Source organism: Lates calcarifer, linkage group LG19, assembly GCF_001640805.2.
Source record: "Lates calcarifer isolate ASB-BC8 linkage group LG19, TLL_Latcal_v3, whole genome shotgun sequence".
Lineage (NCBI taxonomy): Eukaryota > Metazoa > Chordata > Actinopteri > Centropomidae > Lates > Lates calcarifer.
In genome coordinates this window covers 23,373,188-23,397,211 of record NC_066851.1, presented here as the reverse complement: position 1 = coordinate 23,397,211, position 24,024 = coordinate 23,373,188, and the positions used below count along the sequence as shown (strand labels likewise).

Sequence of the window (24,024 nt, the reverse complement as noted above, 5' to 3'; positions counted from 1 at the left end):
CATAAATAATGTCTCCAAGTTCTTTAAGGCTACTTATATACTTATATATATTTAGTACTTTCTTTTTCTGTTGTGACTGATTTTATATTTTGTAAAATATATTTTATTTTGAGCAGTTTTTGCTTTTTTATTCAGTGCAGTCATATAAATAATAAAAACAGAACCAAAAGGAAAGTGAATTCTGGGTGAAATAGATGTTTATAAAGTAAAATGTAATCATTTTATTAACATTTTTTCCTCCAAAGTCACTTGATGCTGCACAAAGACAAAATGACCTCCGGTCCGAACCAGAAGGGAAGAAAGATAAAATTGTGTTGATTAAGTGCAAACACAGTTTTCAGTGATGACTGTGTCCATGTCAGATCAGGATGCTCTCTGTGTCACATCTGTAACAACGTGTTAGGATGGCTGGTCACAGCCTCTCTTCAGTCTCCAGGAAACAGAGGCGTTGATGTGTCTGTGTAATGCCTCCACTTCCATTAAAGGCCGCCTCACTCAGGAAAACAGTATGTGGCTGAGCGCCTCCTCCACTGATGTGAAGATGTGAAGAGGTCCTTCTGAAGTCGAGAACCATCTCCTCTGTGTGGCTGACTTTGACAGAGGGAGACTGTTGTCCTCGCAGCAGATCTGGAGCTGCATCGCTTCATCTCCGTGGGCTGACTCATCCTCATTAGTGAGGAGCTGCTCTGCTGCCGTGTCGTCAGCAGATTTAACGACAGGGCTCAGATGTTTGGTGATGCAGGCTTAGGTCAGCTGGGGGGCAAATACTGTACTTTTTACTCCACTACATTTACCTGACAGCCTCAGCTGTGAGTTGCTTTAAACTTAAACACTTCCTTCTAAAACACACCGCACTGTTAAAAACTCTCTGGTTGCGTCTCTCTGTCGTGTTTCCGATGTGTACGAGTTGTTTGCAGATTTACACTCTAAACTCTTCACATGGTTTCACTTAAATAACCGTTCACGGCTGAAAGAGGCAAAACTATCCAATGTTGCACAAAGAAAAAACAAAGATTAGAGAGAGGTATACACAAAACTGAACTTTGCTTTTCTTCTCTCCACTCCCATTAACCATCCCATGACTGATGCATCAGTATTAACAGTAAGAGTTACTATAATGCATGTTTCTGTCACAGGAGGAAATTTAAGTGATAACTCTGCTTTACTTTTACCAGAGTACAGTTTGAAATCCAGGCCTTTTCTTGCAACAGGGTATTTTGACATTGTTGTATTTGTTCTTTTATTTAAGTATAGGATCTGGATTCCTCCACTGTTTGTTTGTATTGAAGGCAGCTGTTTGATGCACTGCTGCGGAAAGTGTGAAAGATTGTGTAGACAAAGTAAGAGAAGCAGAACACTTCAGTAGATCACCAAGGTCATGAGGATTCATCATCTGGGAACCATGAATGTGTAGACTAAACACAGCAGTCCATGTGATAGCTGTTGAGATATTTCAGTCTTGTGCAGTTAAAAAAGATGTTTTTAGAGATAATGTTATGAAGACTGAACGTGTGAAATCCTGGTTTTCTGAAACTACTCAACATCATTTAGATTTATGCTGCTATTAAAAATAAAACTCTCCGGGCTGGTAAAATGGCGAGAGTGCCTCCTGTGAGATTGAAAGATTTATCAGCTGATTTCCTGTCCTGCTCCTCACCCTGAAATCTGCAGTGAGTCTGCTACCGGAGCACAGCGCAATATAAAGATTAGAAAAGACTACAGCTCCCTGAAACAGCGTCTAGAACAGAAAGAGACTCTTCCATCCTCCTCTCTTTTTCTCTCTCTCACACACATCATTCAAAAGTAACACTCCAGGGCTTATGAAACAGTTTTTTTCTTAGGAAAATCTCCTTAAAACCCACTCTGAAAGTAAAGCCCTGGGGGTGAAATCACTTTGAAAAAGACATCAGATCGGCTGAGAGGACATCCTGTCCTCCCCTCCAGCTCTGTACAGTCTGCAGCAGCTCTGAAGCTAACGGGAGCGGCTGGTGTTTTAGAAACTGCAGCCGTGTCTCTGGCCAGCTGCTCCCTCACAGGCAGGATTTCCCCTCGTGTCATGATGTAATGTCCACTGCACACATTTACTTTACACACACATTTGATTCGTGCTGATAAATCATGTCAATATTTATCCATGGGTGTTATCAGACTCAATCATCTCTGTCTCAGTTTTTCCTTGTTTAATTTTCTGCTCTTTAAGATGGGTTTTAACACAGTGGCAGCATCAGCAGTAATGCAAGCAGCACTCAACAGCAGTAGCAGCAGTGGTGAGTAGCTGTTGTAGTTGTGGGAGTTTTAGAGTTTCTAAAATGGAGGCATTGAAATGAAGCCCACATGTTAATTCATCAGTATAAGAAGGTAAAGGGTCTGTTCAACAGCCGCGTGAACATTTTTACTTAAAGTACATTATGTTGCTGGCTGCTAGCTCGCCACAGACGGTGCTTTGTTGCGAGCAGCAGGAGTTATCTAGACTGCACAGTTAAATTAGGTTTCCTCTGCAGAGCAAACACAGCAACCAAAACTGAACTGACAGCACACGAGCAGAGGAGCAGAGCTCAGTCAGATAATCACCTGTGTGTAAAACGTGGAATAAACATTACGTCAAGCTGTAAAACTGTGTAATGTTTCTGTCCTCCATCTGTGTGAAGAAGCTGCTGCTGCTCTCATTTAAACATGACTTCATTAACTCGTGTCTTTTTAAAACATAACCTTTAAATCTCTTTTGTCTTTGTGCCCGTCCTCCTGTCACGCTCTGAATAAGAACTATGAAGGAGACTTGTGTGATAATCCTTTATGAAGGCCTCCCTCAGTCCGCTGGGCTCCGTGAAGCGGGTCTGGTCCGGTCTATTGTGTCTGGGTGTGTGCTCAGCTGGGACGGCTGTAACGCTGAACCCCAGCAGGGAGAAGCAGGAAGCTGTCTGAGTATTTATATCTCCCTCCTCTCCAACAATACGGAGCTGTGAACGAGCCAAGTCCAGCAGGATTTCACACTGACTCACCCCAAACCATCACAAGACTCGGGTCTGTTTGGTTTTAAGATTTTTTACATTTTTAATTTGAATGTAGGATTTGACAGTATAAAGAATGTCCATTTCTATTTTATTCTGAGTTAATCACCATCATACATGTCCATGTCCACTTTTTAATTACACAAAGAATATTGTTCTTATTGTTTTCACCTGCGTCTGTTTGTTTATTTGTCGGCAGGAAATATTGAACAAACTGGCACCAAACCTGGTGGAGGGATGAGGCACTGACCGTTACATTCTGGTGTGGATCCAGTTAAAGGGGCAGATATGACAAATAAATCATTTGTTATCAGACTACTTCATTCTTCCTTTTAGTATGCACTCCACTGAGCCACTTTAGTTTTCCTTAGAGAAACAAATGTGAGTGGAAATTCATTTTGGATGTTTGTAAAATAAATAAAATCTAAACTCTAAAGTCCAGATGACAACTGCTCAAAGTGTTTAAGAGTGAGATGTGGTGTAAAGTAAGGCCAGTGAGCAGAGCTTGAGTTATGTCTTTTATTGAGCCAGATTTAGCAGTTTGTTTATAAAACACAGATTAAGTTAAATTTACAGTTATTCAACATTTATGGACTCACTAAGCAAACTGATTAAATTATTAACTGCAGCCACAGCAGTGTTAATGCTGGAAGTTTACATACGCAGTTTGGGAGGAGCTTTAATGGTTTGTTCCAAAAAAAAAAAAAAACTGAAGTCATGAAATGATTATTTTTCCTCTTTGACATCTGCTCACAGGCTCCAGAAAAACCTCTGGACGGCTGCTTTAAACGCTTGTTGTCCTCTGAGGAAAAAACCAAACTCCCAGAAAGTCTGTGAAAACTCCAGCATCTCATTAAAGACAAAAAGACAAAGAATAACAAGTCAAGGTGATGAACAGAGCTGAAGTTAGATATGACAGGAAAATAAACAGGACGGCTCAAAATGTTCCAACAGTTTGTCTGGTATGTTAATGCATCAAAATGGAGGTTAACACAACCTGAAAACCCTCCTCCTGTTACTGACGTGTCTGTCGGGACAGAGACACAGAGTCACAGTCACAGTATTAAATGTTTGCCTTGAGGCAGTCGAGTGTATTGAAAGTCGCTGTGGTCTCCTCCTCAGGTGTGCAGGTTCCCACATCAACACCTGCTGAGAAGTCTGATGGAAAACGTCCGCCGCCGTCACACTGTGTTCAGACACAGAATGAGCCAAGCTTCTTCATTCATTTCAACGAGGCCTGTTCCTTCAACGATCTGCAAACGAAGATGACTGGTCTGCTGTCACTGCGAGCCAGGAAACTCCCAGCTCCTCTCCTGTGTGGTTCCTTAGAGCTACCAAACTCTATTTGTTCTGTTTGTTCTGATCCAGCATCTGTGGGACCTGCCTAGTACTGTGTAGGTCCCACTGGGACATTGGCAGCAGATCCTTTGGGTCCTGTGGGTTGCAGGGCGGGGGCCTCCGTGGATCTGGTTTGTTCCGGATCATCCCTCAGACGCTGCATCAGACTGGGATCTGGGGAGTTTGGAGGCTCTTTGTCGTGTTCCTCGAGACATGTCTGAGCAGTTTCTGTGGTGCACTGTCCTGCTGGGGGAGGCAACTGTTGCCATGGGGGGGTGTTTGGTCTACAACAGTGTTTAGGCGAGTGGATCGTGTCAAAATAACATCCAGATGAATGAAGGTTTCTCAGCTGAACGTCGTAATGTAACAAGATGATCATCATTATTCACAGGTGAAAATTCTTAAATTAAATTGACGAGAACAGTTTTATACTATGAACGGAAAGATTCCTAAAAACTATGAGAATAAGGTGTGAAAAAGCTGAATTGATCCTTTAAAGTCTTTTCCTGAAGAGATGCACCCATCAAAATACGTTCGAAAAGACAGATGAAAGAGCTTTTTTTCTTTTAGCTCATTAAAAACTCATCTGTTGAGTAAATTTAATGAGCTATTTTATCAGTGTGTGTTTACACTGATAAAGAACTTCATTAAAACAAACTTCCTGTTCATTTTGTGATATTTTAATGTGAGATAGTTTGTTCGGTTGCAGCTTTGAAGACTCTGTCCTGAAGCTGAAAGGTCACCAGTTGGAGCCAGCGTGAGTCCGTCAGCTCCTTCGACTTCTGTCAGCGAGTCCTTGAGCGATACAGCGACCCCCCACCCGCACAACCAGCGAGTCTCTCTGAAGCTCTGCGTCAGCCGAGCGTCTAAAGTGGAAATGCAGAGCGTGCAGGCGCTGTACAGTAAAACCTCTCCCAGGCCTCCTGATAGCAGCAGAGAGCGTTTCATCAGACGAGGCGTGCCGCTGCCTGCCTCATGACTTCATCTCCTTTAATCCCCGAACCCCGCAGTCATATGCAAAGCAGGCTGGGAAGACGCCACCATGCTGGGAGCGATCGCACGTACAGAGCAAAGAGTGTGTTTAGACTGTGTTTCATTTTCAGAGGTTAAAGTCTGCCAGCAGCCTCACACTGACACAGTGGAGCTGCACATTATACCCAGAGATAACAACAACTACCACTCCCTCCAGTTTGTCCAACCACAAAACTCTTCTCCTCATAGATAATTTATAGCATGAATGTAATGAGAATAACACAGTGCAGTGACCTTGACCTTTGACCCTTAACCACCAAAATGTAATGAGTTCATCTTTGAATCAGAAATTAGTAAATTGGTGTTTTTCCCATGGAAGGAGCTACAAGCTACAAACTTTTTAGTGTTCAGCACAAACTGTCAGTGACATGCTCCTTTAAGAGATGTTTTAGAGGCACATTTAAAATGACCTGACCGTGGATTGGTGCAGTGTCAGCAGTAAAGTGGGCACTGTGCTGGACCATTGTGGTGATGATGGAGCTGAGGCTGAAGGCGAAGCTTTTGATTCACCAGTCGCTCTGCGTTCAGACCATCACCCACAGTCATGAGCTTGGGGAAGTGACCGAAAGGATGTGACAAGATGCTGAAATTAATTTCCTCTGTAGTGTGTCTGGGCTCTCCGACCAAAGCTGCTGATCCTTCATGAAAGGAGCCAGTTGAGGTGGTTAGGGCATGTGATTAGGAAGCCTCCGGGGCAGCCCCCCAGAAAACGTCCAACTGGTAGGAGGCCCCGGGGCAGACCCAGAACACACTGGACAGATTATATACCTCATCTGGCCTGGGAACTCTCTGGATTCCCCAGAAGGAGCTGGAAAACTTGATAAGGAAGGAGGATGTCTGGGCTGCCTGCTTCACCTGCTGCCACCTCAACCTGAGCCTGGATAAGTGGCAGGAAACAGATGGATGGATGACACTTCTACTTTAAGCTACGACTGCCATCACAAACTCTCCTTGTAGAGGTTGACACCTTTAAATGATCTACCTGTTGTAATTGGAGTACATGCTTTCTAGACAGCAGCATGTAGAGAGATCTCCTGCAGGGCTCAGGGCTCACACTGATTCACAGATTAAACTCCGTACGTGCGACCCACCGACGACAGAGTCTGATGATAATCATCTTAATGCTGCAGCCGCTCTGATCTGCATATTCCTGCTTCCTGAAACTTCAAAGTTTGCTCCGATGGATCCTCGCTGCCTCAGTCTGCCATGGATGTTTAATACACCCGCTGCTAAGCTAACAACAATAAAGAAACACTCATCCTTAACACAGTGAGCCTCGGCTTCCTTTCATTACACTTCATTCTTTTCTACTGTAATAACACACATGCACGAGCTTAAAGCAGCACAAACATTTTTTGTGACCTATTTGGTTATTTTCATCAGGATGTGATGACTTTATCTGCTTAGTATGAGGGTGGAGACACACACACACACACACACACACACACACACACACACACAGGGTTTAACAGGCCTCTGCGGGGGGTCTTTGCTGCGGTGGAGAGCAGCTGCCTGGTCCTGATACTATTAACAGACGAGTGTGTGTGTGTGTGTGTGCACTGTAATAAAAATATTTTGGTTGTGATGGGTGTGTGAGGAAAGAAACAGTTCCACTTTAATAACGTGCGCTTGGTGAAAAAACTAAAATGAAAATGTGTGAGGGAGGCGAAGGAGAACATGTAGGAGCACATAAATGGACAAAAGTATGTGGACAGCCAAACATTCCCACCCATACATGAAGGTTACAGGCCCAGAACTATTGGGCTGTTTTAAGTTTTCCACCAGATGTTGAACCAGCTGCAGGGATTCAGACACAACAGCATCACTGAGGTGATGGATGGAGCATTGTCTTCAAAGACCAGGAGGAAATAAAGCAGAGAGTCAGAGAGAGAAGAGAGAGAGAGAGAAACTGTGCAGAATAATGAGTGTGAAAGTAAAAGAGGGAGTGGAAGAGAAAGAGGAGAGAAAGGTGACAGTCAGAAAGAGAGAGAGGGAAGGTGAGAGAGGAGTGAGGCAGGGAGGGAGGGGGAGGCGTGAGTTTGCATAAAGAGGAATGGGGAGGGTGAGAGACACAGGAGAGAGAGAGGTGACATTTAAAAGTAGAGGAGAGCAGAGGACGGAGAAGATGTGTGTGTGTGTGTGTGTGTGTGTGTGTGTGTGTGTGTTGCAGCAGCTGTTTTCCTTCATCCAGTGAATATTAAAGTCATTTCTGTATCAGCAGTAATTTCCCATGATCCCCTGCTTCCCTCCTCTGTCGTCAGCCGCTCTCACACGACGGTGTGCGCTGATGCCATTTTGAAGAGGAGGAGCGAGGCGGGGCGGAGACAGGTGACGCTGACATGATGACTTGGTGCTAGTGTCGGTCAGGAGCTGGTTCGGTTCTTTGGTTCTTTGCCTTTGCTTTCTCAGCAAAGCTAGCACTGAACACAACAACAAAACAAATCAAAAGATTCGAAAGAACTGGTTTGAGATTAGGTGCTTCAGTGGAGAAAGAGGGAGGGGCTAGTTTATAATTCATTCATGTGTTTGTGTTAGTTTTACATTTCTGTTTGTGTAGCGATCTCTGAGGTGTTGGTAGGTGTATTTTTCACCTTGGACAGAGCTAACTGTCTCAGCTAAACTACTCCTGCCCTGAATCTGCACGTCTCACCCTCAGAGAGCGAGCAGATGAGCAATTTCCCAAAACGCTGAACAATTCTTTCAGGTACGGAGTCATCTTCAGGATGATGACACACTCAGGGAAACACACACAAACATTTACAAACACGTACACTCTGCTGACAGTAAATACCAACTGCTCTGTTTCCAGGAGGAGGAGGAGGATGAATGCAGCTGTAGAATAAAAACTCAGTGACAGGAACGACCAATTCAGTCGACTCACATGGGAAGAGTCTAAATGTGTGTGTGTGTCTGAGAAGGAAACGGCCTTATAATCAGAACAAAAGCTTGTAATGAATCACCTCTCTCTCTCTCTCTCTCTCAGTTTGTTTGTTTCCTGACTGACCAGCAGCTCCTTCACTCACAGCTGCATGAATCAACTGCAACAACAACTGCAGCGACGTTCAGTGACTCTGCAGCAACAGGCTGAGCTTTATTCCAAAGAACTATCAGTCAACACAGAAACAATCAGACTCTCAGTGCTCTCTGGGGGGCAAATTACGTAAGAGTGACACTGTTTCTAAATGATCTCAGACATTTAATTAGCAGCTGATAACCAGTAACACCAGTGTGGTGGTTTGTGGATCTGGATCTTTCCTGCATGTGTTAGTATGTTTAAGAACAGGATGTGGAAGTGAAAGCAGAAGAATTAAAAATAAAAAAGGAGAAAATACCATCTTTTCATCATTACCAGGGAAAAACCAAGAGACAGCAAACAAACACGCAACTGAACTTCCTCCCTGCAGTGAAAGTACTGCAGCCTCTGAGGGGAAAGCACTTTAGAGGGAAAAACAAGAAGATGGAATTATTAGTAGAGGGAACAGAGTTTGAAGAAGCGGAGGAGAAGATGAAAAATAACTGGAGGAGTTGGTGAGGCAGCTCCACGCAGCAGCACTGCTCATGAATCTGGTTATCTGATACTGTAATGCAGTTACAGCAGCCTGCACACATTTCATTTTCCAGACACAACAGACCAACTCTTCATCCTCAGCTCGTCTGCATCTCCCTCCTCCCTCTTACTCCTGACAGTATCTCTCTGCAGGTTTCAGAAAGGTGCCATGTTTCTCCTCTCACAGTCAAAAACATCTCTAGAATTTGAAGATTTTTGCCAGAGAAATTACCATTATTAAAAATCATCTTTTGGTCGCTTAGAAAAACAGACAGGTGTAAAAGGAAAAACATAAAAACAAACACATGTAAAGAGCATCATAAATACAACTCACCATAACACAGCAGCAGCTCCTCACCAACAGTGAAAGGCTTCTTATCCTCAGCTGCACCTGAAGACCTGCTGCTGTCCCACGTTTCTTCAAAGAACTCAGGCTCAGGCTTCTCTTTTAATGCAGGGTGCTTTGCCTCTGTGCGTAAAGAAGTTTGGAGGCTTCATTGCCTCATTTGATGCCTGTTGCCACATATTATGCTCTAGTGGTCCTTTAAAAGGCTGTACTGGGCAGTGAGGAGGTTGTAGAAGTCCTTGAGGAGGTGCAGGGAGTCTTGGAGGTCCCAGGTTCCTTCAGAAGGTTTATAGTGGTTCTGGTTGTCATTAATGAGGTAGTAGGTGTCTTTTGGAGGTTGTAACGGTCCTCAGAGGGACTAAAGTTCAGAACAGTTCACCTGTATTTAAAAATAATGCTGGCAAGGGCTGAAGTGTTTAGATGGGCAGGTAAAAACTCGAGTGGACGTGGAGTGGTATATATAGCTTACTAAGGGGCTAACGAGGGAAAGGGGAACAGGTGAGCAGGTGAGCAGGTGAGCAGGTGAGCGTGGGGGAATCAGGAAGGACTGGGGTTACTGCAGGGCAGGCGGGAGCAGCAGGATCTGAAATGACAAGAGAGTTAGTGGATTCATCATCTGGGAACCATGAATGTCTGTAAAAACTGTACAAAACTGTGGAGTGTTTAACATTAATTCATTCATAATTGAATTCATCTTGTTTCATGTGCTGTGGTGGTTTTTAACATCTGAAATAACTGGAAGTAAAACTGAAAGTGAACTGGTGTGATTTTTGTTCTGATTATGTTTGATGCATTCAGGGACCGAGCACATCTTCACAAAGATGTACCGAGTCAGCCCGATAAAAGCCTGAGTAAAAAGGTTAGAAGCAGAACAAACACAGTGAAGTTTAAACATTAACCCGGACACGAGAAACATCCACAGAACAGTTTGTTCTCTGCTGGAGGTGTATAACCGGTCAGTCAGTCTGTCTGTCTGTCAGAAATATTTCATAAAGTACTTCAGTTCACCTGTATCGCCATAGGCAACCCCAGCCTGTTTTTAATTGGAGCCTGAGGCCAGTCTGCATCCCTTTCATCTTCCACACACACACACACACACACGATGCATCTCCGCTCACTGAGACACATACAAATGCACTTTCTCTGTTTCTAACGCTCACATTCACACAGACACACACACTCTCGGCTCCGAGGCGTCGTCTCCCGGTGGGACATGTTGTGTCAGTCATAACGCTTGATGTTCCAGGTTCAAATGTGGTTCATGAACAGCATCTCTGTGTTCAGGCTCACAGTCAAACACTACATGACTTCTTTGCCATCTTGTGCGGTTTTCTAGGTCAAGATATTTACTGTGTTGTGATAAGCTGCTTGAATAAATGATCTGTGGGGTTGTTTTGTATGGAAGGGCAGTCTTCTACTTTCTACATTTCTACTGTGTTTCTGAGAGCTCAGTGATGTACTGAGTGAAACATCATTGTCAAGTTCAGTTGGTTTGTTTGTGTTATTTTACTTAAGTAATAGACCTGAATCCTTCTCCCACCACTGAAAGTCACACACCAACAGATGGAGGCAGTGGTATTCCAGCCAAACAAGAACTTTAGTGGACGTACTTTCTTAACTGAAGAAGTTAAGAAAGAGTGATGATCAGAAAGTGTGGAAACAACAAGCAGGATCTGTGAGGTGCTGCTGGGATTTGAACCCAGGATCTCCTGTTTACGAGACAGGCGCTTTAACCAGCTAAGCCACAGCACCTGTGTCCCTGAAAGAGGTTTAGACAGTTTGAAAGGATTTTTGAAGCCAAACAAAAGCAAAACAACAACAGTTTTATTTGTGTCTTTGAAATGAAACTGTGACCCTGATGCAGGAGCGCAGGCGGACCCGGTCTCTCTGTAGGTGTTTCAAAGAAAAAGATATTTCCTCAGTTCGAAGAAGATTACAAAGAGTCTGTGTGCTAGAAGCAGGCGATTCATGGGGAAAGATGTGCAATTACAACCACAATGCAGAGGTTTGTGTATCTTTCTCTATCTATCATGAACATACATGAATACACTAACATACACTCACACACAAAAAGTGCCCTTTGTTCTCATCAATATCCTCTGAGAAATTCACTGAAATGTTCGGTGTTTAATTGTTTTAAAACAGGCGAGAGAGGAAGGTGCTGCTGGGACTTGAACCCAGGATCTTCTGTTTACAAGACAGGCGCTTTGACCAGCTAAGCCACAGCACCTCACTGACAGAGCACCATCTATCAGACATTTTTCACAGCAAACATTTTAATAATGTTAGTCTTGTCAAATCAAAGCATTTCTCTTCCTGCAAGTGCTGAAAAGCAAAAACCATTTCCACGCTTTACTTTGAAAAAAAAAGTACAAACAGCAACAACCTCTGCATTTTTCATCAGATGCACTTTCATACCTGCGAGCCAGACATGAGCCGAAAGCAGGTAATTCTCAGGTTATGTCTATAAAGGAGCTGTTCAGAGGAGCGAGAGCTGGTCCTGCATGCTTTTATATCAGAGTTTAGGCTAACGTTAGCAACTCTGTCCTGCTCTTTACTGCACCGGGGAAGTTTACCCCAGCAGAACCAAACTCAAGTGGGTTCTCTTGAAATAATGAAAAACTCTTTAATGGAGCTGCTGTAATTATCAGTTTCACCTCATCAACATCCAAGTGGTAAATTCAACAGGGAAACATTGATTTTTCATGGTCCTTATATGATTTGCAGAATCTAAAGAAGGTTTGAAGGATCTTTTACGAGGTTCTAGCCATTGCTGAGATAGTTCTGAGGATCTTTTAGGATGTTTCAGTGGTTCTAGAGATCTTAGGGATTGTTCTAGTAGTTTTTTAGAAGGTTTAAATGGTCAGTGAAGTGATTCTGCGGATGATTTTGAGAGGTTTTAGTAGTCAGGTGGAGGACCGTCAGAAGGTTCAGGGAGTCTTGGAGGTCCCAGAAGTCCTTCAGAAGGTTTAAAGTGGGCTTTTAGGAGGCTCTGGTTGTCATTCATGAGGCTGTAGGGGTCCTCAGAGAGACAAAAGTTCAGAACACTGTAAATCACACACACATCAACATCCAGGTATGGACGCTCCATATCAGCCAAAGACTGTCACTGACCATCACTGTCACTGACCATCACTGTCACTAACATGTTGTACCTTGTTGAGGTATTTGTACAAAAACACCTCAGTTTGTGGTTTTACAGAGGTATGTTGTGTAACTGTTTCTCGATCACCAACAACAACTGTGGTTATTCACCTCAATTGGTTTTGGTTTTCCAAGAAACAGTTCCGGCACATAAGTGACTATACTGTACCTGTGTAACGTCTCACACTGATTCATTAAACAGAGCTGTTATCACAGTAACACTGGGAAACTGCAGTTATGAGGAGAGAGAAATGAAACTGTGGTTTTCTATATAGCTCTAAATTATTCACACACACACACACACACACACACACACACACACACGGCTGGCCACATGTCCCGAGGCTCGAGAGACTCAGGTGAACCACAGAGCTTATTAACCCTCCACACACACACACACACACACACACACACACACACAATGAAATCCATGCATCGACAAGCACATGAATACACACTCTCACATACACACATACACAGACCTTTAACAAGACAAAGGGAGGCTCCATCTTGACAGGAGAAGTGAACAGGGTGTTGTACTCCATCTTTGTTCTGTTTCAAACCAGTGGAGCACAGAGCATCATGGGAAATAAAAGGGGGAGGGGCTCTCCCCTGAAAGTACAGTCAATCAACCTGCAACTTCAGCAATTAAGTTTATTAATCGGACAGTTAGTGAAAGGAAAGGAAAGAGGTGATAAAGGAGAAAGGTATAAAGAATAAAGAGAAGAGGGGACAAAAAGAAAATATGCCAGAAGAAGAAATTAGGACAGAAAAGAGGAGGGAAGCAAAGGATGAAGGATGAAAAGGTGTATTAAAGAGGAAGAGCTTTAGGAGGAAAAGATGTCGTATGGTCAGAGAGAGGAAATGTGAAGAATGAAGGAGAATAGGAAGGAAGGAAGGAAGAGGAGGAGCAACAGAGAAATAAAACAGCTAAAGAGAGGAAAGATAAAAAGATGGAGTGGAAAGAGAGAGAGGAGAGAAAAAGAAGAAGGTTTGAGGCCCTGTAATCCATCCAGTGTTTCTCTTTGTCACCACACTGTAAAACTACTCAGTGACCCTGCTGAGATGACTGATGCTGCACCAACACCAGCCTGCTCCTGGCTGAGGAGTGTGACGATATGATGTTAGCATGTTTGTGATTAGCTCACCATCCATCCCTGTGAATCACTACAGTCACCTCCGCCCCTCCCTCTCCTTTGAGGGTTGAAAACACAACAGCTCATCTACTGTTTAAATCACCCTGAACCTGAGTTAGGCTCAGAGCCGGGGTGAAGTTACACTTGATGCACATTATCCCATGTTCATCAGCATAAAACAATCATCTCATACGGTACGCCGCTGCCCTGTTTTGCAGCTGCTGTACCACGACTACCTCTCCTGCCTGTGTAATGTGCCCAGTGTGGGCTGACGTGGTCGTAGACAAATATGGGAGACGAGACAAGAGCCAGGAGCGAGGGTGAAAGAGGAGGACATAAAACGAGAAAATAAGTGCAGGGGAGAGAGAAGAGGGAGGGAGGAGAGAAAATGAGAAAGGGGGGAGAGGGAAGAGGAGAAGAGGGAGGGGAGGAGGGGAGGAGGGGGTGATGAAAATAATAGGAGAGAGAGAAGAGTGAGAGGAGGAGGAGGAGGAGGAGGAGGAGGCTTCACCTTGTTCTCCCTAAAAGAAGAAGACAGATGACTGGAGGAGTGTGGGGGTGCTGCCTTAATGAGAAAACACACACACACACACACACACACACAGTGACACAGCACAATTGGAACCAGCTGCTGCTGTTTATCCGGCCACAAGCTGTACAGCTGCGTCGTCATGGCAACGAGGCAACGCTCTGGGCTGCAGGCGAGAGCAGCGATCACAAGGTCAACGAGTAGTGTGTGTGTGTGTGTGTGTGTGTGTGTGTGTGTGTGTGTGTCCATGCAGAGCAGAGGAAAGTGTGTGGGAGAAACTGTAATAAGATGAAGAATCTTTCGACCTCGTCCATTATGAACCAAATAAAGGAAACGTCCGGCCTAAAACTGTGAGGTCGCTTCAAACCACCCAGCGAGGCAGCAGCAGTCCTCCTGACGTAGGAAACACCAGCACCAGTTCAGGCTGTTTAAACTCTGACCAAGTTCAGCTTCTCTGGCAACACTCCTCTTCTTCTTCTTGCGTGTCGTTAAACCCAGAGCTGCTGTTTTTGGGAAAACTTCTCAGCTACTCATTAAACAGCTGCTGCTGATGCACTTTTTCACTGCAGTTTGGATTCAGTAGTTCAGTGTACGTTCCTCCCTGTGTGTATAATTGACCAAATGTTGATGATTTGATATTAGTCCAAATATTTCCGGCAGCTCTAATCAAGTCTGGTGGTAAATATGTTTTTCAGGAATCTAAAACATCAACAGTTTTGGTGTCAGTCAGCCCCGTGTGTTCCCTGGCTCAAACACATCCTCTCACTCTAATCTACATATGGCTCTCCATTAGTGAGATAAGAAGTCTAATTGTGGCCGTCTTGGTTTTCCTGCACTCGATGGGAATCTGTAAATGTGAGCAGAGAGGGTTGGTTGGTAATTACAGGTCTGTTGGTTTCCTGTGTGTAGGTCCAGAGGTGAAAGGTCATTTGGGGCAAAAGCAGCACCTGCTGGCAGCAGAAAAAACTCACTTTCCGTCAGTTTCCTGGATCTCAGAGATGGACTCTGGTGTTTAACTGATCTACAGTTCAGCTTCACTCTGAACTCTCTGGTCTGATTCCAGCAGTTTAAGCTGCTGACTCTCAGTCAGTCAGAATTCATTTAAATTTGTGTTTTTAATTGCTCTTGGCTGGAGACTCCACTATATCAGGACAGAATCACGTTCACATTGTCAAGACAACAACATACGGCAGCTTCATCAGATCACAGCTTCTGTTCAGCTGCAGTTGAATCACGTCTGTCGCTCATCCAGCAGCATTTCTCATTTCCATTTTCTTCTTTCTCCATCTTCCTCCTCCTCTTTGTGTGTGTGTGTGTGTGTGTGTGTGTGTGTATTGGCTTTGGCTGCTTTTGTGCCAGTGTTCACTCTGTGTTGTACATTTGCATAATATGGAATGCACACATTAAATACACACACAGCACAAGTGGTGTGTGTATCTGTGTGTTTGTGTGTAGGTTGGTGAATGTGAATATTCTTTTGTGTGTCTGTGTGCATGTGTGAGTGAGTGTGTGCTGTCTACATTTGCATGTGTCATGTATGTTTGTGTACATGCACTGTCAGTGTGTAAAGATGCTGCTGTGTGTGTGTGTGTGTGTGTGTAGTTGTGTGTTTGTGCTTCCGTCAGCACAGAAATGAAATATAACTCCTCATTGTTATGAAAACCACATCCTGCATTCCCAAATTAGAGAAGAAGAAGAAAATGAGTGGGAGAGATGACTTTACAAACATAGAAACAAAAACAGCTCCCTCCTCCTCCTCCTCCTCCTCCTCCTCCTCCTCCTCTCTTCGTCTCCTGCTCTGTGTTTGGGAGCGCAGGTGAAGACTCGGATTTATAAACAACAACAGAACAAACAATGTTTGGAAGAAGACGATGATGATGATGAAGGCCTGTGTATTGAAACCATAAACTTATGACAAATACGACACAGTGTCTCTGTCGCAACTACAGTTTCTGATGAGACATTTCATTTTCTGCATTGTTCTCTAAAATTAGACACAGAAATGTTTGATTTGGGCAAAAGAGTCCTGAGCTGAAAACTTACCAAGGTGAAACAAAAGGTTTGAAGCTTTAACACCAGAACAGGAGAAGTGAAATTGTGTAGGAGTTTCCATTCACGTCAACACTCTGCGTTTTCTTGATGATACCACCTAGTGGACATTCAGAGAACTGCAGCTGAAGATGCCTCAGCGGGTTTCATTATACTTGCTGAGTACTTTATCAGAGGGAGGAAACAAAACCACTTAAAGACACTTAATTAGAACCAGATTTCACAGGTGATTCTATACATTCCTTCTGATGGGAGCCTGGTCTTATTAGCCCAAAGTAACTGGGTATTGTCAAGATGGCTGCCGCTTGCCCAGAAGGACTTTGAATTTATCATCTTTCCAAGCGAGTTACAGAGTCTAATCTTTGGGCTCAGACTGCTCTCAGGTGGAACTCTGTCAGTCAGCTGCTTGTCTCTGTGTTAATGACGGGCCAGAAACGTTTAGGCAGTAACAGCACCTGAAGGCAGCGCTGGAGAGCTAAGAGATGTGGCTTTTGCAGGAGCTACTGTTTTTTTGTTTGTTTTTTGCATGGCAGATAAAAGGCTGGAGATGTGTTCATCAACAGTATGAAGAGAAGGATTAAGATGTAAATGTCAGGGTAATCTCTCAGGAAAAACTTTATGATGAATTGGTTCTTGTGTGGTAATAAGTTTAGGAAGGTTTCTCAACATAACCTGAATCAATAATATATTTCTGTCTGTTATATTATTCATCTCTCTGCCTCAGTGGTGATGACTCACATGCAGGAGGAAGAAAGTGAAGAATTAAACCTCTATCTATCTATCTATCTATCTATCTATCTATCTATCTATCTATCTATCTGTCACACTGATATGAATCAAGCAGTTTCTATTTGGCGTAAAATCCAGGAAAGGTTGTTTTTATGTGGATGTAAAGTTTCCCAGTCAGCTGAAGATGAGAAGCTTCACCTCCTCCTCCTCCTCCTCCTCCTCCTCTCCACTCCTCTCCTCATCTGTCTGCTTCATTTCCTGAGCTGAAATAGAATTGACTTCCTGGTACAAGGTTAAACGAGTTTGATGTCAATTCTCTGCAGAGGGAGAGAGAGAGAGAGAGTGAGGGAGGTAAAATTAATATGTTGACTGATGGGTCGACGACATCATGGTGTGTGTGTGTGTGTGTGTGTGTGTGTGTGTGTGTGTGTGTGTGTTTTGCAGCTGTAATTTCCAAACGTCCTGCAGCCTTTCATTCTGAGGTCTGTGTCTAAAAAACAAACTGAAACTGAGGGGGGGTTTGGTGGGGGCCGTTCTCAGCTTGTGTTTCTGGAAGTGGTCCATGGTGGATTTTGAGGTCTGCTTCGGATCATTGTCCTGCCGTAGAGGCCTGCCTCTTTTCACTTTCACTTTCTTGGACATTTGCATGATATTTAGTGGAATCATTCAGTCCAATCCAACAGTTGGCGGGGTGTTCTTTTCATCAAATGCTGCTCCTTTTTCTTCCTTCTTCTCCAAACACACCTTTGGTGAACGTGGCCAAAAAGCTCCTTTCATTTTACCGTCATCTGTCCGCAGCTCTTGTTTCCAGAATGGCTCTGGCTCATCCAGATGTTGCTGTGCAGACTTCACACGCTGATGTTTGTGATCAGGCTGCAGGTCAAGTTTTCCACGTGGACCCTGTTTGTTTGTTCTCACTGTGGAACGCTGAACCACTCCTGTGTCAGCTAAACGTTCCTGCGGCTCCTCTGCAGTCTTATGGTGGATTTTTGCTTTGCTTGACTACAACAGATCCTCCTGTGTATTATCGGTATAAAATAAACCCTGATTCTGCAAATTCACGGCCAATTTCTGACCTCAGATGTCAAGAAAAGGATTTTGGTGGAAAGTTTCTGAGAAATTGTGTTTTTGTTTTGTGAAACCAAAATACCAAGTGCAAGTAGACTTTGAGTCATTTGGGAAATTCTCTCTTATCTTTATGTGTGTGTGTGTGTGCATGTGTTGGGACCTTTTCCAGTATAAAAACATAGACCTTGTTGGGACCAGCAGACCTCACAGTGACGAAATCCTGATCCTAATGAGTCATTTCTGAGGTCCTGGTTGAGGTTAGAGATAAAGGCCAGTTTATACCTCTGCATAGCTTTGCTGTAGTCTGATGTACACCTCCCTAGAAATAGAACTACATATCGTGGTAACTGCATTTCCTCCAATGTATATCCAGTTGTTTCCCAGGATTTCTGGTCGGACGAACAAAGTAAACTCTCCCTCCATCTGCCTCAGTCGGCTCAGCAGTCGTACACCATCTCCTCTGACGTCTTCTCTCTTTTCTGCGTTGCAGTAATTTCAGTAAAAGTAAGACTCAGACTTTTAACACAATCTGCTCAGTTTCAGTCGTCATGGTTCGAAGTACACAAAGCAACTTAACACAGAAAATCCACTGCCAACCAGTGTTTTCATGGTGTAATTGCGTAGGCTTTGCAGTATAAACAGGCCTTAAGGTGTGAAGTGAGGGGAGGCTAAAGTTAGGGTTTGGGTTGGACTGTCCACTCTGAATGGCAGTCAATGCAGTGTCCTAACAAGGATAGCTGCGCAGGCTTGTGTGTGTGTGTGTGTGTGACTCCTTGGCTGTCCCTCCTCGAGGCAAACTGCCAGTCACACCACCAGCCAGGAATCAGAGTGTGGGCTGACTCACACTCTCACACTCACACTCACACTCACACACACACACACAAACACGAACACACACATCCACACTTAAAAACACACAAAAGACTGAAAGAGAGATTTTCCCAGATGAGGCGAGTTATTGTCCGTTCATTCCTGTCACCTTTCCAGAGAAAGCCTCCCTCCTCTGTGTGTGTGTGTGTGTGTGTGTGTGTGTGCTCCCAGGATAAGGGTGTTGTTCTGCGCCTACACAGTGAGACATTTCACAGCTGTGGTCAACAGTTTCTGGCGAAAAGTGTGTGAAGAAAACGTCCGCTGTGAACCAAAGTCTCAGTCTGGGTACCATCACTAACTCCTCCTCCTCCTGGAAACCATCATGTGACTCCGTCTGAACCAATCTGAATCAAAACAAACAGCTTTATATATTCCTAAAGATGAAATTACTCTCATTGTTGATTCAGTTGTTCCCTCCTGAACGTGAGCGACACCAGGGAGGAGAGGAAAAATAAATTGGACCATTCTGTGTGTTTACTGCACTACAGCAAAAATGACTATACTGTTAATACTGATGTAACAGTGCACCTGTACCTATGGTGGAGCTGGAGCTGGGTTAGTCCAATGGTTCCCAAACTGGGGCTCGGGCCCCTCCAAAAGAGACACATGATAAATCTGAGAGGCCGTCAGATGATTGATGTGGTAGATACTTGATTAAACAGTGGGTAGTTTTACATCTCTGGGCTTCGAGACACCCCCCATATTTGTGCACAAGCCTGAGAATAACGTACCCAAAATAAAGAGGTTACTGTTCTCCAGCCCCTTTTGATTACAGTCATAACCCCGGTCTCCTTTGAAAGGAAACTCGTTAAATTTTACAACCAAGAAGAGATACTCAACCAGGGTTACAGAGGCATGGTTCAAATCTATTGATTTTGTTGCCTCTTCTGTTATTTCTTAGCATAAAAGAGGAAAATAAAGCCTGTCGTAAGACTTTTTGTGTGGAAAACTCTTCAGAGCCACAAGCCGGAACCAGTTCTGTGTTAACAGCTGCTGTAGTGATATGAGATAGAATCAGGAGACTTAGAGCTTTCAAACGATGCAGAATCAGTCAAGACTGTCTGAATCCAGTGCAGACAACAACACACCTAATGTAGCTCCACCAAGGCCAAAGCGTCCCATGGGTTAAATTAGAGGTTAAATGAAACCATGTGAGAAGTTTAGAGGCGAAATGTCTCTGCAGTGGAACTGCTAACAACTCACAGACATCTGATACAAGACTAGACTCTTGTATCAAGTCAGAAATAGTGGGAGCCACTGATTTAATCTTTAACAAGATGTAAAGTACAAGTAGCATAAAATGGAAACACTCCAGTTAGTGAAGTTAGTGAAGTTAGTGAAGTTAGTGAAGTTAGTGAAGTGCCTCTAAAGTGTAAATGGACATTCACAAACACCTCAGCAGCAGAGAGTATCTGTGTCATTTACAAACACATCGACATCATTTGGTTATTCAACATGAAACCAGCGCCCTCTGCTGTTCAGCCCTGACACTGCATGGTGCTGGGAAGCTTCCAGAATTATTATTCCTTGACAAACTCTATTTAAGGCAAACAGTTAAAAACTCCACCACGCAGAGCAACTTAAACTGTAACATTCAGAAAATCATAAAGAGTTCACTTCAGTTTTATTAAACATCATCACATGACTAAAAGAATCACATTTCTTCAGTATTACTGTGATAAACAGTAAAAACTGTTAACAGCAGTGCTTTACATTTAACTTGTATTGTGCGTTATCAGAGCAGAGCTTTGTGCGTTTTCGTCTGTGTTCTGTGTGTTTGTGTGTTTACATCTATGTTTGTACGTCCCGTCGGTCAAGTGTTGACTTCCTCTAGTCTCTGGACCACAGCAGACGCCACCTTCCTGTACGCCTCCGCCTGGAGAGTGAACACACACACACACACACACACACACACACACACACACACACACACAGGAAACAAAGCAGAGTATCATCATTCCATGTGGACCAATGCTTTTCTATTGAAACAAAAAAATAAATAAATGGAGGAACGTAGCTATGAGTACAATTTACTTTGAAAAGCACTTGATAAATAAAGAATAGAATAGAATAGAATAGAATAGAATAGAATAGAATAGAGACCTCTGGGCTGTCTGGAGAGGAGACGACCACTGGTTTTCCTCTGTCTGACATCTCTCTGATGTTCAGGTGAAGAGGAACGTCACCTGGAGGGAAACAGCAATAAAATCTATTAAAAATATCTGTAACAATGTTCCTTGAAATGCTTTGTCCTGAAATAAGTGTCATAGCAGTTTGACAGCATAAAGCTCCAGTGGAGATCCTCCTACCTAAGAACTGGACTCCCAGGGTTTCGGCGAGCTGTCGGGCCCCGTCGGAGCCGAAGATGTGGGTCTGGTGGTTACAGTTGGGACACTGGAAGACACTCATGTTCTGCACCAGACCAAGAACCTGCAGGAACAAACACCAAACACGACGTTTTCACCTTCCTGTGACTTCATCCCATCAGACTGTAGACTGGACACTGTTTACAACACACACACACACACACACACACACACACACACACACACACACACAGATTACCGGTACGTTAACTTTCTTGAACATCTCGGCTCCTCTGCGAGCGTCCAGCAGGGCGATGTCCTGCGGTGTCGACACGATCACGGCACCTCCACAACAAAACAACACATCACATGACAAGACTTCACAATGACCAACGTCATTTCTGTACAACAACCCTGCAGCAAAGGCTTCTGATGATCAACAGGAGTCAACTTTGAAGACAAAGTTAACGTTACTAAGTTGTGATCAGATCACCACAGACTCATGTTAGTGTCAGGTCTGAGCAGAGCCTGTCTTTGTTAGGATCAGTCTGACATTTAGACCGTGAGAGTGAGGACACTTTTACAAAGGGAGACTGAAGACTTTTTGGCCTGACCTCAGGGTTCTCGGGCTGTTTAAGGGTTTAGACTCAGGGTGGATATCAGTATTAGTTTAGGACTAAAATATGAAGCAGTCGTGTGTGTTGTTGTGACTGACCTGCTATCGGGATGTTCTGGGTGATTGACAGCTGCACGTCTCCTGTCCCAGGGGGCATGTCGACCACCAGATAATCCAACAACCCCCAGTCCACCTACAAATACAAACAAAAGCACACACATAATTTTAGTAAAACTTAAGTGTCTAACCTGAGATGGATTATCTGAACTAAGATGTTGAGAAACCTTCTCGCCTGTCTGAGCAGTTTCTCTATCGCTGACATCACCATCAGCCCCCGCCACACGATAGGAGCCACATCCTCCACCAGGAACCCCATGGACATGCTGAGACAGAAGAAGATGATTAGTCTGAGTTAAGACTGAAGAGAACAGAAATAATCGACTGTTCTGAGCGGAGGGACTCACCAAGGAATCCCGTAGTTGGTGAGAGGGACCATTTGATTGTCTGGAGGAAAGATAAAACAGCTCAGGACAGAAAAGATGGATATATGAAGTTGGAGATTTGAGAGAGAAGGTAAACCATGCGTCGTACTGTCAGTGAGCTCCGGGTTTCCCTTCAGGTTCATCAGTCTGGGAATGGACGGACCGTAGACATCAGCGTCCAACAGGCCGACTGACTTGGACTGAGAAAGAAAGACAGAGAAAGATTCTGAGAAGAGACATTTTGAACAAAGCTTCAAACTCAGAGGGAAGACAGAATACCTCCTGTTTATACACCTCACTGATGTGTATAAACAGTTTGACAGACAAGAAGTGAGCGACTCAGCAAGTCCTTCAGGTGATCTTTTTTTACTCTATTTTATCTCATTAACTCACTTAAGTTTGTCTAAATTCTTCTTTATTGTGTGTATGAACAAAGGAAAAGAAATGTATGATGAGAGAGAAGAGTCCTTACCGGATCGTTGGTCATTAATCCTAGAGCCAAATTCACTGCAGAGACAGAAACACAGACAGAAAACACCTGAGTCTTAAAGCTGTGGATGTATTTGCTCTAAAGACTGAAGATACTGGAAGAATTCTCCAATATTTCAGCAGGAAATTCATGCTGTACCTGCAGTGGTGGACTTTGCCAACGCCACCTTTTCCCGAAGCCACAACGATGACCTGTTTGACCCCAGCGATGGGCTTCTGTTTGGGAAGACTTCTGGCCATCTGCTGCTTCTGCCTCTCCTGTAATGCCTTACTGTCCACTGACCTCTGCAACACAACAACAACAAATAAACAAACAACCTGAAGGTTAGGAAAACTGTGACTGCAGGAGTGCTGGTTTCCATTTCAGCACTGAACAAAACTTAGTGTTAGAGAGAGACCACCTGTACCACTGCTGCAGCTTTTAGTTTTAGTGTATAAAAATAACAAAGAACAACAATAATAGCTCATTTAAACCTCATTAGTCCAATTAATACAACACGTTATTGGCCTGGTAACAGTCTGTACGCCGCAATATACATAATTATATAGAATTTATAATCCCAGAGTCAAGCTCCGATGAATACAAACACACTTCCGGTTGTGTGTTTCAAATTAATATTCCTGACATTTAAATATATTTAACAAAAAGCGAAAACACATAAATACAACGTGACATGTGTGAAATGAAGAACAACATATTGTTAATAAACATAAAACACAACATGGTGACAGTTTGCTTCATTTGATTGTGAGTTATCTACTTCTATACAATCGTGTTTTACTGTAACTGCTTTTATTTTGATCATAAAATCACACTTCCGGTCTCGTTCTCGTTTCCTGTTGTCTGACCTGATGCTAACATGAAGCTGTTAGCTAGCTTAGCTGTGTTGTTCTCAGAGAAACAGACGTTCATCTTACCTGGCAGCGTATGAACTGTAAACAACACGCAGGTCCATGTTTCATCTCTGTCCCTGTTCGTAAAACTGAAGGTTTATTCGCGGATATTCTCAGTAAGTGGGACAATCTGCTGTAAGTGAACTGAGCCATGTTTGGCTGTTTAGATGCTGCTCGGATTGGCAGTTTGCTGCGCATCAGGTTTGCGCTAATTACGCATGAAAACATTATAAGTCACAAAGTTTTTAACCTTGTAAGTCAACATTTGATATATCAAGGAAAAACTTCTCAATTTTTGAGTGAAAACTGTGAAATATATGTCAGAATGTTTGACACAAAGTCAAAATGATCACTTATAAAGTGACAATGATAAGATTTTAAGTGAAACCTTGGATACAAGTCTTTTAAACTTTATTCAATCTATGAATACACAGTCAATTT

The 24,024-nt window shown here is 43.5% G+C and overlaps 1 protein-coding gene and 2 non-coding genes across 5 annotated transcripts; all 3 read right to left on the bottom strand.

Moving 5' to 3' along the window:
- Positions 1 to 10,949: 10,949 nt before the first annotated feature.
- On the bottom strand, positions 10,950 to 11,023 carry trnat-cgu (transfer RNA threonine (anticodon CGU)). The gene has a single exon. It is a non-coding gene; the product is annotated as a tRNA-Thr (tRNA).
- Positions 11,024 to 11,427: 404 nt separating this feature from the next.
- On the bottom strand, positions 11,428 to 11,501 carry trnat-ugu (transfer RNA threonine (anticodon UGU)). Its single transcript has one exon. It is a non-coding gene; the product is annotated as a tRNA-Thr (tRNA).
- Positions 11,502 to 20,403: 8,902 nt separating this feature from the next.
- On the bottom strand, positions 20,404 to 23,964 carry nubpl (nucleotide binding protein-like). Of its 3 annotated transcripts, none has more exons than XM_018703190.2 (11): positions 23,608 to 23,964; positions 22,843 to 22,974; positions 22,673 to 22,738; positions 22,310 to 22,400; positions 22,183 to 22,222; positions 22,011 to 22,101; positions 21,818 to 21,911; positions 21,362 to 21,447; positions 21,106 to 21,226; positions 20,900 to 20,982; positions 20,404 to 20,672 (listed from the first exon to the last, which is right to left on the bottom strand). In XM_018703190.2, exons 1-11 carry the CDS (start codon positions 23,809 to 23,811, stop codon positions 20,610 to 20,612), a joined length of 1,071 nt encoding a protein of 356 aa, XP_018558706.1. In that variant the 5' UTR covers positions 23,812 to 23,964; the 3' UTR covers positions 20,404 to 20,609. The 3 variants fall into 3 exon arrangements, with proteins under 3 accessions (XP_018558706.1, XP_018558704.1, XP_018558705.1); XM_018703188.2 differs by having other exon boundaries at positions 22,673 to 22,707; positions 22,829 to 22,974; positions 23,608 to 23,958; XM_018703189.2 differs by lacking the exons at positions 22,310 to 22,400; positions 22,673 to 22,738; positions 22,843 to 22,974; positions 23,608 to 23,964 and having other exon boundaries at positions 22,003 to 22,101; positions 22,183 to 22,216.
- Positions 23,965 to 24,024: the final 60 nt, after the last annotated feature.